The sequence below is a fragment of the Ursus americanus genome, chromosome 3, assembly GCF_024610735.1.
Source record: "Ursus americanus isolate L20-20 chromosome 3, mUrsAme1.1.p, whole genome shotgun sequence".
Taxonomy (NCBI): domain Eukaryota; kingdom Metazoa; phylum Chordata; class Mammalia; order Carnivora; family Ursidae; genus Ursus; species Ursus americanus.
This window is the reverse complement of record NC_142129.1, coordinates 98207818-98225567: the sequence shown is the minus strand read 5'-3', so window position 1 is coordinate 98225567 and position 17750 is coordinate 98207818. Positions and strand designations below refer to the sequence as shown.

The window sequence follows — 17750 nt, the reverse complement described above, 5'->3', positions numbered from 1 at the left end:
TCACTGCAATAGAATCTGAAATAGCAACAAATCAAGCACAGCAAAGCAACAAATATAAGTTCGTTAAACATAGGCAGTCCCCACAGGCTGGACCCTTCCCATCCCCAGGATGTCAGGGAGATCGACACCCAGCAGGGGACAGCGCCCCATCAGTGACGAAAGCCACTGTGGTCAAGAGAGTGTGCTCTTGTTTTTATCAATATTCATGTCCCTAGATACACAAAAAGAAAGCCTGAGGAGACGCGTGTCATGCTTTAACAGAAGTTGTCTCGGTGAGCAGAGTTAAGGAAGATGTCACTTGGCACTTGATACGCCCCTCTATTATTTGAACTGTTTTCAGTGAGGATTGATGACTTTCATTTGGATCAACTTAAAAACAGTAGGTTACTTTCATTTCGAATAAGAGAGAGCTGAGATATGGGGCTGTGTTGCACTTGCGGGCTCTGGTTGAAAAACAGTATTTATAAACTCCCTCCACAGCATGCCACATTTATATAGAATGTCTCCTTCAGTCTTGCTTGTATTCAACACACATTTATTGATTCCTAAAGTGCAGAAGCATGAGGCCAAGGACTGTGGAAATTCAGAGACTACTAAGACAGACCCTTTCCTGTTCAGAGCTCAGAGGTCACGGGGGATCTGGCATGACAGCAGTCAGTTGGACTAGGGAGAGGAGGTAGTAAGGACAGTGCTCCATACAGGACACTGCTCGTACATCAGAGCCAAGTGCTGCTGGAGCATAGAAGACAGGCCACTAACACGCACCCAGGGAATTTCAGGGGGCTTCCTGAAGACTGAGGAAGATTTCAGCAGGGGCAGAAGACTGACAGAAGTGTTGGACAAGGAAGGGCATTCTGGGAAGGGCAGGAGGCAGAGACTCAGGACAGCACTGCCAAGCACAGTGAGCCTCCAGTTCAGTGTGGCTGGAAGAAATGCACCTGGTGTTCCTTCCTTTACTGGTGTGTGCCTAGCATGGAGCTTGGCATCAAGTACCCAACTGTCTGGATGGATGGATGGATGGATGGATGGATGGATGGATGGATGGATGGATGATGGGTGGATGGCTGATATGGATAGGTGGGTGTGTGGATGGGTGGATGGGTCGGTGGTTGGGTGGGTGGATGGGTGGATGGAAGGAAGAAGGAATGAATGAACACATAAATGGCTGCAAAGTGCTAAGCTGTACTAATTTTATTTCATAACATAGACCCTCAGATCTACTGATGTCTCTGTCTTTAAGCCAAACACTTGAAAGCTAGAGGAATATGTCCATCTCCCTAAAAAATAATGTGAAAATCATATTCATATAGATAAAAACTGTAGAGGAACATGGAAAACACACACAAACATGCACACAGAGGCACACACATGCATACACACACATATACACATATTCATGTACGCACATATATACACACTTACACAGACATACATGCAGAGCCATACACATACATGCACACCCACATGTACACAGGCACACACATGCATGCACACACATATATGCATATTCACACACACATACATGCACAGACACACAGACACACCCATACACACACATGCAGACACATACACACACAGAGAGGCATGAACCACTTTTTCTTGCATCCCTACAAAGTGCCACGCCCCGACCAAGCCACAGGAGAAGGTGGCAGCAGGAGGCTGTGTCTCGTGGTGAGAGTCCGACCCATTGTCTTTAAAGCAGAATTTCCCCTCCCCTTAGACACTTTCTGACCTCCAGTCTGGCCTTACATATAACTGTCACAATGAGATTATGAGACCAAAGGAGCCACAGTGGATAGATGCTTCCTAAAAAGACCAGGCCCTGCAGGATTCAGGTTCTGCTATCAGGGAACCTCAGATAGGCGGCACGTCAGTATCAGCCGGGCCCACCCAGAGGGAGCACTACATGCCCTGGTTCTAAGAAGGGGAAAATGATAGGCACAAGCTCCAGAGGGCGAGCAGACCCGGATTACACGTGTTCCTCAAAGAACATACAGAAGATGGCTTCATGTCTAAGAAATGTTTTCTAAAGCAGCTCTCTCCAGCACAAGTTGGTTTCTCATCCACCCTGTGGGTGGATATGTTGCCACGTGGGACAATGGGAACTCCATGGGCATTAGTTTGCATATAGACTACTAGGGATATAGACATTTCTATTCCAAACCGCAGGAGTTATTTCTCCCAAGGAACACGTGGACTCAAAGGTCAAGTACCAACTCTGTCCACTCATTAGCTGTATGGCTGCGGGCCATATCTGCCGTAAGCTACAAAGCTCCAGTTTCTTCCCTTATCAAACAGACTTAGGAAAATTAGCTCTTTTGAGGTAGTCATATGGGATACAGTTGGCACCCCTAGTAAATATTTACTAAATCTTTGCTGCTAGTGTCAATAATATTTCCTTGACGTCTGTAAGTACACCTACTAGAACACTTCTGTTTAAATATGGTAAACTAACAAAAGCTCCAGAAAAAAATGTTTTACCTATTAGAGCTCATCTCAATTAGTGGTCTCAGAGCTTGCTGAACACTTTCCAAACCCATTATCTTAATTAATTGATCAGGAGTTACTCTATGTCTGGGAACTAGGTGGTCTTCAACAAATGTTTATTGAGTGGCCTGTCCTTACCTTTGCGAAGAAGAATACTGTTGGCGAAGCTGGACCATCTCGGTAAAGCTCCAGGAATGCGATGCTTCTCCAAAGTTCGTAACAAGCAGTGAGCCAGAACTTTCTTTCCACATGTGCATTGCTTTTCCAGACTGGGTAACCCAGAACTGCTTCCCTGCCCCTCTTCCAATTATCTCCACGTTGATGTCGACACTCAGCAGAATTCTGGAATGTGTCATGATTTCATAGACATCAGTGGGAGCTTAGCGAGCTCTGATTCACCAGCGTGAATTCCCAGAAGGAGCCATGTCCCCAAGTAAGCCCCAAATTACAGCTTTGGGAGGTGTTTCCACCCTGGGTGATTGTGTAAATGTTATAGAATGTCTCCTTCATTAGACTGAGAACAACTTGAGGTCAGAAAGTTTTCATGTCTTTGAATCCACTGCAGTTCTTGTCACAGGATAAGGAACCGCCACCTGCTTGCTGGTTAGTGAAAGGAATAAGTGAAGGAAGGGCATTTAACAAAGTCTCTCATCTTTTAAAATAAGGAAAGACAGTGATGGGTAGTGAGGAGGGCACGTATTGCATGGTGCGCTGGGTGTTATACGCAACTAATGAATCATCGAACTTTACATCAGAAACAAGGGATGTACTGTATGGTGACTAACATAATATAATAAAAAAACATTAAAATAAAAAAATTAAATTAAAAAAAGGACATTGAAAAATGTGAACTTGAAAATAATGCACGTGGTAATGGGTAGTAAGGAGGGCACGTATTGCATGGTGCACTGGGTGTTATATGCAACTAATGAATCATCGAACTTTACATCAAAAAAAAATAATAATGCACATGGGCAAATCCATAGCATGTGAACAATCACCATGAATTAATGAATTGACAACCCCAAAGGAAGAAATCCAGATATCAGAGCCAAGGCTCTACGACTTTCAACACTGTCACCAATGACTGGCTGGGCAGTAGAGGCAGGGTTTTGAGAGTGTAGGTGGTAGGATAAGTGTCTGACCCCTTACCCAGGAGCTCCTGGAGAAGGGCACAGCAAAATAGGGTCTCCTGAGAGTCCAGCGCCAGGGCCTGAGACAGAACAATGGACCAGAGTAATGTATAGATATTAACAGAAACATGGTAAGGTTTGCTATCCACTTATTTGAAAGAGACCTGGTGAGTTCACCACAAACTCAGGGTGAGCTAAGCACGTGACAAGGATTCTTAAAATTGGGAAAGCAATTTAGAACTAGTGTGTCCCTCCAATCTTACATGTTCCTTACCTCAGAAGTTATAGTAAAGGGACTTACGGAAAACTAAAAAAGAAAAAGACAAGAAAGAAGAAGAAATGCAAGAAGAGATAAAACTCTAAGGGTGTTCTAGGAAGTCTAATTTTTACTGGCCAAAACCAAACAATCTTAATGGAGTTGACTGAATTAATTTTGGCTCACGGATCCCATGGCTTACCAGACAGCCTTTTAAAAATATTTAGGGAAGGGGCGCCTGGGTGGCTCAGTCATTAAGCGTCTGCCTTCTGCTCAGGGTGTTCTGGGATCGAGCCCCACATCAGGCTCCTCCACTGGGAGCCTGCTTCTCCCTCTCCCACTCCCCCTGCTTGTGTTCCCTCTCTTGCTGGCTGTCTCTCTCTGTCAAATAAACAAATAAAATCTTAAAAAAATATATTTAGGGAAATACAGCTGATAAAATGAGTTAGTCGCTCTGTCTCCTTTTGAAGCCCCACTAAAAAGAGTACAAAGCATTAGCCCACTATGACAAAGAGAAGGCGAGAAGGAGCAGTAAGGGGTCAGTAGACATTGGGAACTAGACTGTGTGGACTGTGCCAAATTCCCAGCAAAGCAGGAGCAGCTGAAGGCTGACCTCTGGCTGGAGAGACCCAGCAGCAGGGAGCAGAGCCTGGCGAGGCAGGGACCGTGGGGGTCCCAGTTCCTGTGCACACCTGCAGGCAGAATGAGCTGAATGATGGTGGATGTGTATAGGTGAAGCAGTAAGACCCCCATCCCGCTGGCCATGCATAGCTGGAGGTGTGCCAGACCCCACAGGAGAAAGAACCGAGAGGCTGCCTCCCACGACCCGAGTCACATGGAGAGTACCGCGCACGGGGAGAAGGGAAAAGCACATGCCGAGTGGGTCCAGGGCTGCCCACCAGACTCCCGCTCTGCAAGACCAGCTCCCACCTCCTGGCAGGAGGCTGGAAGATGCCACTGCATGAGAGAGAGTATCCTGTACGTATGGGCATTTGGGAATCCACCAGTGGATTCCTGTCCAGGCAACTTCAGGGAAACCCACTGGTGTGTCAAAGAGACTCTGTCCCCAGAAACACACAATTATAAACAATTGGCTAAGGATCACCAGAAATTGAGGAAAGGCCAGAATGTGACAGACAGAAGTTAAGACAGAGAGAGAGGGAGAAAAGACCATGCAGGAAACAACAGTGCATAAAAATAAAAATAAAATAAAATAAGAGCATCTTTAAAAAATATAAACAATGACCTCAGAGAGAAAAGAGAAGATATTGTGTCCAGGAAAGCAGACATGATACTATTTTAAAAATACGTAACAGGAAGGAGCTCTTGGAAGTTAAAAATGTAGTCACAGAGTTTTAAAAATCTAGACTGGGACAATGAGGTAAAGGAAATTTCCAAGAAAGAGGAAAACTTTTTTTTTAATTAGGCAAAAATATTCAAGAACAATTAGAAAATTGATTTCGAACCCTCAGTATTCAATAACCAGAACCCAAGGAGAGACAGAGAAAGGAGAGGGAAGAAGAAATCTGAGAGGAATGATGCTAGAACATTCTGCAGGATTAAAGGATTTCTAGATTGCAGGGTTCCGCAAATGCCCCAGACCGTGGGTGGAGAACACTCCAGCCCAGGGCATGCTGTCAGACATTCTGGGGCTCCAGGGGTGAGAGAGGGTCCTCAAAGCTCACAGAGGGGAAGCGGACTACACGGAGAAGACGGAGCCAACGTCTATGACCAGCTGTTCAGCGTTAACAGAATAGAAACAGTCTTGGATTTTCAAGGTCTCCTAGTTTCACCTCACGTACATCTTGCCTCAGAAAGCTAACAGAGACTGAGTCCCACTCTAATGAGGAAGTCAATTTTTAAAAAAGGCCTGGGATCCGGGAAACAAGGGAGAAAAAAACGCCGAGTCAAGGAAAAGCCATTTCCAGGAAACCCAGAAGAAAAAGTTAGAAAACAAATCACTTACCAAGTTCAGAGAAAAAGTAAAAACCAGGGACACCTGGATGGCTTAGTCTGTTGGGTGTCTGCCTTCAGCTCATGTCATTATCTCGGGGTCCTGGGATCGAGTCCTGCATCGGGCTCCCTGCTCAACAGGAACCCTGCTTTTCCCTCTGTCTGCTGCCGCCCCGCTTGTGTTCGCCCTCTCTCTCTCTCTCTCTCCCAAATAAATAAATAAAATCCTTAAAAAGAAGGAAAAAAAGAAAAAGACCAGAAAAATGTATGCCAACTGTTAGTAGTTAGAATCCAAGTGTTAACAAAGTGCTTTTCTTCTTTCTTTTGTTTATATAATTTTTAAATATAACTTATTTTGCAATAAATGTGTATTACTGAGGAGAATTTAAAAGGAGACTCACTACACATACACGTACACACACGGGAAACTCCAGGCCCAGCCCAGAAGAGGAAGTGGCCCCCATGGAAACGGGGTATGTGCCCAGTTCTGCACACATGCTGGGAGCCTGCGTTCCTAAACCAGGGAGCAGCAGGGGTGGAACAGATCCACAGTGGGGTGGGTTTGGTAGACAGCCCTCCCACAATGAGCTCTTGAGCCATCAGGGACTGTTTGGACCCCAGGCAGGGGCTCCGCTGTGGGCTCCCTGAGAGCAGGGACCCAGCAGAGTACAATGGTTTTCCTAGTCGCACACACTGTACACGTTCAAATGCAGGGCTCTTTCAACAAATTTCCACTGATGAGAATGAACAGATGAAACACCTTAGTGAGGAAGGGAGGAGAATATGCAGTCTTCATGCAGCCTTTTGAAGCTGTGAATTTGTCATTGATGCAAGTCTTCGGTGGGAGCGGGGTTTCTGCGTGGACGGGAGCTTGACGTCCCATAGGCTGATGCCGTGAGTCACAGGCTGACAAACGTCATTGTAAATCTGGTGCATGGGTGTCCTGTCTGTGGACAGTGACTAGTCCTGGCTGCTTGGGAACATGCAGGGGCAAGGGAGCAAGAGGAATTCCGGGCACAGTGAGCCCTGAGCTGCCCCCTTCTGTTCTCCCCTTGCATGGGTGCATGTCATGGCGGCCCTTGGTCAAGTTTCTAGAAGGAATAGTTCTATTTTGCATTTAACGAAAGGTGAAGGGTCCCCTTTCTCATATTTATGCTGAGAGGAAGTTACTAATTCCCCTGACTGGCCTGAAATCCCTTGGCAATTTGTGGCAGAGCCCTAGCTCCCCTGGCTCAGAGGGGTCTTAGGATGTCTGTGAGCATCCGTGAGCCACCTTGAGGCCACTCCTGGGCCACGTGGCACACTGTCATACCAGGGTATCCGCCACCTGCCATTGGACCCCAGAATCACCTGGCAATCTGCCAACGTCCCACGGACCAGCTTCTCTGAGTTCTGCATCCCACATGCACCCCACTCCCTAACAGAGCCACCCTGACACTGACTGTCACCTTTCTTTGTGCTTCCCAGGTATCCCTGGGGTCCCAGATTGACCTACAGAAAAAGAAGAGGCGGGCGCCAGCCCCCCCAATGCCGCAGCCCCCGACACCGCAGCCCCCAACGCCGCAGCCCCCGCCGCCAAGCCCCCTGGTGCCCTCTCGCACACAGGACAGGGAGGAGAACAGGAAGAGTGCCACAGGTGAGTGCACGGCGCTGCCGTCTGCACGCCTCTGAGCCTCGTCTTGCATGGGATTTTGGCACTGCTATTAACTCTTGCAGTTGCGTGCTCCACAATGGCACTAACTCAGAAAATACGCTAAGGAAAGAAAGTCTGGAAATAAACACTCGCGAGTTCACTTAGTATCTGACAGGCATATTTTCCAGGCATCCTGCAGGCATGCAGGCAGGGGCGAGTGGGGAAAGGGCGGAGGATGGCTGAGGGTGCTCGGGAGGAGAGGAGCGGAGCCAGATGGCTGAGTGCACGCATGTGTGTGTCTCCCTGATGGAAGGACATGTGTTCTTAGGATGACGACTGTGCAGGCTGTTTTGAAAGACCTCTAGTCCCAGGAGATTTATAGATCAGTTGATGATAGTTCCTTAATTTCTTGACCACCCTGTTTGAAATTGACCTCCACTTATATATATGTTACAAACACCCTGATATTTTTGGGAACAACAAACCGAAGGGAAAGAGGATGGAACCATAATATCTGTGAGCAGGAGACCTATTAGATCATTAAATGCCACCTCCTCATGTTACAGGTGGAGAGAGAAGTGGCAGGGGTCTCTAGATCCACAAGCTGGGGATGGTTCATTCAATTTTAAGCCAGCCCGTGTTTGTAATTTCATCTATGTAGGAATGTGGCCCCCAAAAGGCAGACTCCCAATGTGCTTGCATTGTCAGTGTCCGAAACTCTAATATGAGCTGCTTGGCTGTGTGTCAGCCTTTTTTTCCCCTAGTCAACACCTCCCTGTTAATGTCTCAGCATTTCACTGCCAGGGGAGTGATTATCCTAAGGAACAATCATTTCATGCGAGTTCATCCTCTTTACCAGAGGAAAATACTACCAGATTTACAGAACCCATGATCAGCAGCTCCTCAAAATAAACCCTGTCATCTCCTTTTCTGTGACAAGACCCCCGTTCTCCCTCCTGAGCTCTCGTCCACTCTTGTGCTAAAGGGATGACAGCCCTCAGATTTACGGTTCCTGCTTGCAACTGGAGGAAGCATCCACTTTAGGTGCTGGTGTGGATGTGGCTGAGTCGTGCCAGCCGCCAGGCCAGACAGCCCATTTCAGACCGAGGGAGGGCCTCCCGATCAGCTGTGAAGGACTGACTGCTGCCCCCCTCCCCGTCCCCACACTTGGAGAACCTGGCCAGGGTGCGGGCAGGCAGCCAGTGCCCAAGGGTGTTCAGGAGAGGAAGTTGGGTGTTTGGAAACTGAAAATTGTACGGACAAGTCCTTCTCAAAAGAGCATGTTGCAGGGAGGAGGTATGGACGGTAGTAATTCACTACTAGTCTCTCTCTCTCATCCATCAACTTTGGTTTGTGATTGAGAAGGAAGCCAGAGCTCCCTTACAGCTGACAGTGACCTCGAATACTTTGTGAGGTCAGGAGAATGGTAGAGGTCTTGGTGACAGTTTTAAGGGAGACTTCCATCCCCATCAGCGATCCCCATGAAGTAACAGTACGCTAGCAATACCACAAGCAGAACTTTTAACCCAAGTCTAGGCTTTACGTGAACAGATACAAATGTGAAAAGTTGACCCTGTCCACACACCCACACAAACGACCATCTTTCTATTCAGACACCTAGATATAAGAGGGGGAAAATTTGGAAATTGCACTAAAATAGTATTGGATGGATTTGGGTCGGACCCAAGTTCCTTGGCAAACAAAAAGTAAGCCTTCCGGTAGAGAAAAGCTTCCAGGACAAAGCCTGTTCTTCCCACATGCCTCACCCTTGGGGATGCGTCCCATGGGCCAACGAGACAATGCTCACCGGGACTGCTTGTGGCTTCTTCGCACTTTGTGGTGACAAATGATGTCTAGCCATGGAGACATCACGGTTCTCCCACATCTAGAGAACTGCAGCCAAGAGAAGGAGTAAGTGGATATGTCTCTTGATGAATAAATTATCTTTCTCGATATTTATTTATTAATAATCTGGAGGCGGGCATGAGGCACAGAATCTATTAGTTACTACACGAGTCTAAACATAAAAGCTCGAAGAACGTGTTTTTAAAAGAAATACTGGGAAGTGTGACTTATGGCACAAGTGATTTCTATGGCTTTGTTATAGTAAGTCATTGACCATCAAAAATCTTATTAGCAGAAGACAGTCATTTTCATATAAAATGGCAAATGGACCCCCCCCCATGTCAACAGAGCAGAAGGGCGCTGCCTCGAGGGTTCCAGAGGTCAGGTAGAGCAGGGACGCCACCCCTAACTCTCCAAGTCGGGACCCTCTTCAAAATAGGTTTGAAAATTCTCACCCTAAACCATGGAACAGATTGCTGATCTAAATGGGCTTGAAAAGGTCAGCTGCATCAGTGGGGATTGAATCCATAGTAGTTAACAGATAAAGATAACAAGAGGAAGCTAAAAAAAAAAAAAAAAATCCCTAGTAAAAACTAACATGTGCAAAAGGAGTTCCTTTTAACGCGACAGAGCTGCCGAGGGGACTTTTAAGAAGAATTTCAAGCCCGGCATTTGGGAGTAGTTGTGCCTGCCAGAAACAGATTGCAAACAAGTAGGTGTTTTCAGAGTGGCTCAAGGAGAAGACACTGTGTGTGTGAAATGTTAAAGTGTGAGTGAGACCGGATTTGATGCCTAGGGAGCTTGAATTTGGATACCAGGCATGGCTGGATTTGTTGGCAGGTGTGGTTGAATTTGGTACACAGCGAGGTTGACTTTGATACCAGGTGTGGTCGGATTTGGTGCCTAGTGAGTCTCAATTTGGTACCAAGTGTGGTTGGATTTGATACCGGGTGTGGCTGGACTTCATGGCAGGTGTGGTTGGATTTGATGCGTAGTGAGGTTGACTCTGGTACTGAGTGCTGTTGGATTTGGTACCAAGTGTGGTCAGATCTGGCGCCGGGTGTGGCTGGATTTGGTGCCATGAGGCTGGATTTGGTGCTGGGTGTGGTTGGATTCGGGGCCGGGTGTGGCTGGATTTGGTGCCATGAGGTTATTTTTGATGCCCGGGTGAGTGACGGCCGCCTGCCGTCCGTGGGAGGGCAGACAGTCTTTGGGCTTAACCTTCTGAAGTCACCCCCATTGATTCCATGTAGGTGTTGGACGGCAGGTGCCACAAAAGCCTCCCAGAGGCACTGCTCGGGGGCCCCCCCAGTTAGTGCTCCCCCCACCCCCGCCCTACCCTCCTCCTGACACAGACGTGGCGGAGCCTCTCGGCTTTCCTGGGGAGAGTGCTGGCTCCGAGGCCTCGGACCTGAGACCCACACGTACGTGCTTCTTGTTTTCTTTCCCGTATATGTTGACTGCCCATCTCTCTGCTCACCGATGTCAGGACTGGGTTTCCAGACTTTCCATTCTTGCCTTGGGGTGTATGTGACGTTCCTCTCCAGCTGTTCTTTATAAATGCTCGATGCAGTGTGTCCGATTTAACAGTGAATGCTCTCGGAATGCCATGCAGGTGCCCATAAAGAATGACTTAACTCATTAATCATTCACACTGCGGTGAGACCTCAGCCAAAATCGCACTGTGTGGGTGAAGACCGTCAGCTAGGAGCTAGTGTTCCTCGAATTAGAGCTAACCTCAGAGTGTCTGCAGATAGCAAGAGCCCATGCAGTCCAGCTCAGCAATTACGGGATTTTGTTGGTGAGCTCACTCCAACAAGCCGTGAGTGCAGAGGAGAGCCATGTTCAAGGCCTGGGGGGACTTATGAATGAGAACCTTTGAATCAAACAGTCAGCGACCAAGCAGTAGGAGTGCTACCTTTCTCAGGGAAACTGAGGCAGCAGAAGAGGAAACAGTTTGAGTTCCATCTAGAAATAGCCAGAATTAAAGTCTCACTGTTGTCTGCTTCTTGTCACACCCTGGCTGAGACAGGGCTGTCTTCGTTGTTTCCTGAGATTTCTTTTGGACTTCCATAAATACTGTGTCTAGCACTCCTGCCTCCTGAGGGGTAATCATTTTATATATTTAACCATGTGTGTTCTGATGGCATCATTGGCACAGCAAGCCTGTGCTGGCCCCTTTGAGGATGCCTCCGTGTGGCCGCAATGCTTCGTTATAAAGGGACACAGTCCTGGACCACATTCTCGACCGTGCCCTGCCACTCTGCACTCCGCCCAGTGAACAGCCAAGGTCCATGACTGACTGCGGCCTCTGGCTAGGAAGTTCATACTTTTCTGACATCGGACCCCTGGATCTCTTTCTGTCTTCTTTGGAAATGGTGATTAGCTGGCTGCTAGCTTCTGTGTAAAGAAGATAATTGTCGGATTACTTATCTATACTACTGTAGGAAAACTAATCCTGATCATTCCGTCTTTTCTGACAAATACTTCCTTTCTGCCCTTCAAATACGTTTGATCATCTTGACGTTGGACATGCTTCTGGAAGCAGATAATGTCTCCAGGGTATTGAAAAGTGAAGGATTAGACATCTCGGTCTGAAAGATAACAGCCGAGGTGTAGACAGCTCTGGAGCTGTTCCATCTCTGAAGAGTGGGTCTCAGGCCCATGAGCTTCGGTGGCCAACTCTGTGGCTGCTGTCCTCACACCCAGAATTCTTCTGAGGATGTAGCTCAGTGAGGGGGGAGGGAAAACAGCAAAGCTGAACAGCAATTAGGGGATGGTGGCAAGACCAGTAGATGTGGGACCTGCATGGATGGGACAGCCAGGCCTCGCACACTTGGCCACGCCTGAATGGATGCTAACCTGCAGATCCCCACTTCCTCCTGGGCCTCCCTGCCCTTGGGGGGCACCATCAGTGTGTGGCATCTGCTGGGGAGACTGGCAGACAAGACTGGGGAGGGCTGCTTCCGAAGGCCGGCATCAGGCTTGGTAGGAGAGCTTCCGCTGGGTCTCTACGGTGCTGTGAAGTCATTTCCCCCCCTTCCCTTAGAGAGAATGGAACCGGGCAACAGACAAAGGATGAGGTTCCCCATCTTCTTGCTTCATGGTTCCATCCCTGACACCTCCCGGGCCCATGGTATTCTCCCCATGCATTCATTGCCCCGGACACGTCATCAGACTCTCCTTGGCCCTCCAGTCATAATTCCCTCCTCTTCTCTCCCCTTCTCTTCCCCTCTCATGCACCCACGGAAATGCCAGAGTAGAAGGCATGGGGGGGAGGAGGACCCTGTTGAGGTAGGGAGCTGGGGCTCCGCAAAGCCTCCTCCTCCTCCCGCTCCCTGCTCCTGCCTCCTGGCTGCTCCTGCACCCGCACTGAATGCAGCCAACTTGGAGCTTCTATTTTCCCTAACGCGCAGAACTTTCCTGACCATTTTTTGCAGCACTGAAAACCAGATCTCTTGCCCAAGCAGGCAGAAAGCGACCTGCCTTCTTTGGTTCAGGACTTCAGAGCAGTGAAGGAAAACAAGTCCTTTGTTGTCACCTGTCCACAAGATGTTGAAAGCTGGGTGTTCCTTCCACCTGCCGCAAGGGAGCCACAGGCTGCTGGCACGTAACTGCCGGATGTGAACTTGGGCCCCTTGCTGGCATGTACAGTCCCACCTTCCCATCAGGCTCCTGGCTCTTCGTGGCTGTGTAGAAGGAAGCTCGGTGGAGATGTTTTCATGCCAGCCACACACACTTGTACATCTCCTCCTGAGTTCGGTGTTAGGCCTGTGTTCCTTGTGAAAGAAATGGTGTGGTTCTGGTGGAGACTGACCCTGAGTACCTGCTGGGTGGTCCACAAGGTATGTCACACGTGACATCTCACTCAGTCCCCACCCCAGCGCAGTGGTTAGGTTCTGTCACTGGGTGAAACTGAGTTAAAAGGACTTACATCACTGGCCCAGGGTCTTATCGCAGGATAGGTTCAGCAGGAACTCTCATTAGGGCATCTCAACCCTCAGTCTCTGCTCTGTCCACCCCCTGTAATTCTCTCCACCATGCCAGAAACTCCCATGGGGACATCTTTGGCTTTGCACAACCCTTGTTATTTCTCCAACAGATGGTAGAGTCCACTCAGGTTGTTAAAAAGAGGAAACATGCGTTTTGTTGAAAACTGTGAGCTCAGCCAACCTCATGGATAAAAAGGATGAAAGTGCTGATGAGTGCTGGTCTGTACACAGATGAAGGAGGTGCAGGGAGATGAGTAATGGGTCGAACACAGCTCCACCCTTCATTCTGATGTCTCTCCAGAACTTCCTGTTGCAGCCATTTTCCCTCGCCCTGACCCTGACCTCCGTAGGACCTTGGTGCAGCCCCTGTCCTCATGCTTTGCTGGTATATCCCCCTTTGCTGCTGCCAACATTCCCTTCCACCACTAGCCTTCCCTGGCTGACCTTAGAACTCGCTGGACGTCAGGCCCTGAGCCCAAGCACAGATGCCTCATTTCCCGTCTTCATGCTGAAGGTGTTACTGATACTTGACACATGGCCACGAAAACCATGTTCACCTGCAACAAAGCTGAACGGAGAAGACCGTGTGTTCTAGGTCAGAGCAGCATTTATCTGCGACCCCTGCACTCTTTTTGAACCAACGAATGGTTTGTAGGCAGAAGAGATAGAGTGACCCTCCGCTAATGTGTGTATGTGACTGAACAGGCCCCCTGTACACAGACCATCCTCCATCTCCCCTGGGTAGACCCAGCCTGGACATCAGACGGATGTGAACTCTCTGCGTGTTCCAGGCACACACCCTGCCAGGGTCTCAGGAACCCATCCTACCACGCCTCCTGTCCAGACTCCTCCCCATCGAGGCGTTTACTCTTAACGCTCCATGCTGTATTACGCACACTGGTTCAAGCTATTTGGAGGCCCTTCGAGTCTTATTCGTGTTTGTATCCATTAGTCAAAGTGATGCCTGACACACAGCATATACTCAATAGCAGAATATACCAGAATATGTCTCACTGTCAATCGTCAGGGATCAAATCCCAACGAAACATGCTCTTCCATTCAGCCTCATCGAACAGAGCTGTGTTTCCATGCCAGCTCAGCTCTGTCTATGGGATACTCTCCACAGGGTCAGCATTGTGTCAAACCCTTGCTGTGGTCATACTTGAGAAAGATGTGAGGATCTCAGTTATATTCAGCATCCTAGCCTCCCCTTCTTTCTTACTCATTTCCTGCTCTCTGACCTACACATTAGGACACCTTTGGTTGTGTGTTGGGTACCACTAGAGTGACTAACATCACAAAGCCTGTAGTGGGGACCACGGCCCAGGGCACCTCATTGCAGCCCTATGAGAGACCTAGACTCAGAGGCAGCCATCCAAGCTGTGACACAGAAACTGTGAGATAATTCATGCTTATTGTCTTAAGCCTTTGCATCTTGAGGTAATGTGTTCTGTAGCAATGGATCACAATACAGGCTGAAAATAAGAGAACCCCCTCTCAAAGCTACCTCCACAGTTGGGGAACCCCTCATCTCCCGGAACCGGAATCCCAGAGCAGGACGGACTTCAGTGAAGCCTAAGGTTGTCACCAGGGACATAGGCTTTGGGGTCGACCTCCTCTTCGGGCTGGTACTGAGGGGGCGCTGGTTGCTCTGTGCACCACATCCAGACACTGGAATTTTCAGAGGAGGAAGAGAGATTATCCTTTCCAGTGGTTGCATAGGGACCTTTCCCAGACACCCCCAACTGCAGTTTCTGTTATGTGTCACTGACCACGTTGGGTGATATGCTTCGCCAGTCTCTGGTGGGAGTGGAGTGACCCAAGGTGATCGAAGCCCATCCGAACAGCTGGGGACAGGATCAAGTCCCTCTGATGTGTGGAAGTCACTGGTCAACACTGGAGCTCTGTGAACTGGAAACACAGGGAATGCAGGCTGCGTGAACAGCCCACGGTGTCCCCTACAATACTCGGGTCGCAGTCCTGGGGTTAGTTGCCGTCTGGAGCATGTTGTGAGTGGGTGCAGAGAGAGGACCGTGTGCCAGTGGGGATGACGGAGTGGACAGAACGCAGCCTTTTCCAAGTCAGTTGGGGGCCAGTGTGAGGTACGTGTGCCCAGAGCTCATGGACTTGCTCTCTGCCACCCCACAGGGCAGAAGTGGGGCTCCTCTCCCCTGGGTCCTGCTGTCAGCTCTTCCTGGCAGCCATGGCCAGAAGGGCCTGAGGACTCTGAGTTGGTATATACTTATTGCACACGTAGGAGGAAAATGTGTGAGCTGTGTCGCGTCTCAAAGCCTTATGGCACAAAGGCCACCATGAGTATAATTACAGTAACAGTGGAATAGGGCTTCCAGGTCAGGCTTCTGAACTCCCTTTGTTTCATATGACTAAGCTTTCCTACTAACCTGTCCACATCTGATCATGCACATAGGTGCGCTTTGGGTGCATGTCTAAGCCAGTATACATGTGCACATGGATTTTTTTTTCCCCTGCAACTTTCTAATCAGCTTGCTTTCTGCTGACATTGGATTTCAGTTTAACCTTCATTGTGAATGACCATGATGGAGTGTATGTCACTAGTTGCATTGAGTTGTGTGTTTCCAAGGTTTGCAGAGCTGGTTTTGATTGGGCCATTAACAAGTCATCCCTTACGCATTCCAATGAGAAGACCCTGGAGATTTAAGGATCAATGCATATAGAGTTCTAATTACAGGTCCTCAATGGGCTTTATATTTTTACAATTAAACCATTCAATGACTGTCCTTTTTTTAGACATTTTCCTATGATAGGTTTGAGTAAATCAGTCTTCCCTTGGCTATACATCACTGGGATGATGGGCAGGAAAAATGGGTCCCTGTCCCCTGATCTAAATGACCTGTCCAGTCACAGCACTACTAGCAACACCATGGCAGTTTGTAGGTGGTTGTTTTTCAATCTGTGGTTAAGTAGCCCATTCTAAAGAATTTTGAGTTAATTCTAAAATAGGGAAATAAAATGAGAGAAATTAGCTAGCCATTTTCAATTAGAAAGAGTCATTTGAGTTTGCCTCATATAAAATTCATAATAATCATCATAATCGTAATTCATATTTTAGGCACAGTGACTCAGCAGAAGAACCGAGAATCTAGGAGTGTGTTGGGCACAGCTCTGTGGTTTACTGGCAAATGGCTGTAATCAAATCCGCACACTCTGGGCCAGACGCTGGCTCAAGGCTCTGGCTCTGTGATCAGCCGTGAACTTGCCTGAGCACAGAGCAGAGAGCAGGAAAAGATAGGCAAGAATTTTGCTGACACCCCTCAACGGAGACCAGTCCTTTCTTTAAAGTCACCTAACACCGAACTCTAAAATCCAAACCAAAATTACCCACTTTGCTGTCTCAAAACAAAGCAGTTAATCTTCAAGCTTGTGACACAAACACAATTCTGGGAGTCTTGTTTGTGGTGGAAGGACCCTTGAAGCCTGGCAGGTGTGTGGCCCTCAGAGCGAGCCCAGGAAGCACTCTTGCCCTGCTCTGGTGTGTGTTTGCCGCTTTCCTTCCCAGGGCAGGAGAGCTGGCCACACAGCCACTCCCGCTGCCATGGGAAAGGGCAAGCATCCAGGAAAACAGGAAGTGGGTAGTGAGCAAACAGAAGGAAACTAGTGATTGTGGGAGCAAAGCCTGTCCCTACTCAGAAGCGCATTGGAAAAAAAAATGGAACGGGATCTTTAGCCTGTTGTTATTGTACCTTGAAAACCGTGAAATCCACCCAGCATGAGCTGAAGACGGAATGCTACTTAGAAGCAAAGCGGTGAGAATCACGATGGGGCTATGGATAGCATTTTTAAAACTCCCCTGAGCTTACTTCCCTTCGCTAATTATTTTTCAGTGCTTTATTTATTAGCTGCTATCTCCCTGACCTGAGAGAGAATTGTAGAAGTTAGTGACAAGTCAGTGCAACAGGTGCGGGCTGGACCCAGCTCACACCAGCTAGTGAGAACGGACTTTTGAAATCTCGGAAATTTTGCAAGCCAATTGCTAAATAGGACAATTATTAAAAGGTCAATTATGTAAGCTAACAAATAATACAAAAAATACAGCAAATATTGAAGCTTCATCACTTCCTAATGACTTTACGACATGTTACTATTTCTGGGTTTTTGAGGTTATATACATATATTGAATCAATGTGATTCAATAATTTTGTGATAGTGAAAATACTATATAATATTGTGCTACTGCAGATCCTTTTCCCAATGCCACAGTCAGCGACTGGCACCCATAGCTGGAAATCAACCATAGAGGGTTAAGGGAACTGAGGGTTATATAGAATTTACAACAAAGAGGGGCGTCTGGGTGGTTCAGTCAGTTCAGCATCTGACTCTTGATTTCAGGTCAGGTCGTGATCTCAGGGTGAGTTCAAGCCCCACGTCAGGCTTGACACTCAGCACGGAGTCTGCTTGTCCCTCTCCCTCAG

General features: G+C 48.1%; 1 protein-coding gene and 1 long non-coding RNA gene across 2 annotated transcripts in view; both read left to right on the top strand.

Annotated features, from left to right (window-relative positions):
• COBL (cordon-bleu WH2 repeat protein) overlaps positions 1–17750 on the top strand; it is a 264114-nt gene that overhangs the window by 187698 nt on the left and 58666 nt on the right. The window contains exons 10-11 of the mRNA XM_087860644.1: positions 7297–7465; positions 10561–10731. Coding sequence (XP_087716770.1) covers positions 7297–7465; positions 10561–10731 — 340 coding nt within the window. The remainder of the gene's footprint in view (positions 1–7296; positions 7466–10560; positions 10732–17750) is intronic.
• LOC148110443 (uncharacterized) overlaps positions 10738–17750 on the top strand; it is a 30941-nt gene continuing 23928 nt past the window's right edge. The window contains exon 1 of the long non-coding RNA XR_015724080.1: positions 10738–17084. This is a non-coding gene — a long non-coding RNA (uncharacterized LOC148110443). The remainder of the gene's footprint in view (positions 17085–17750) is intronic.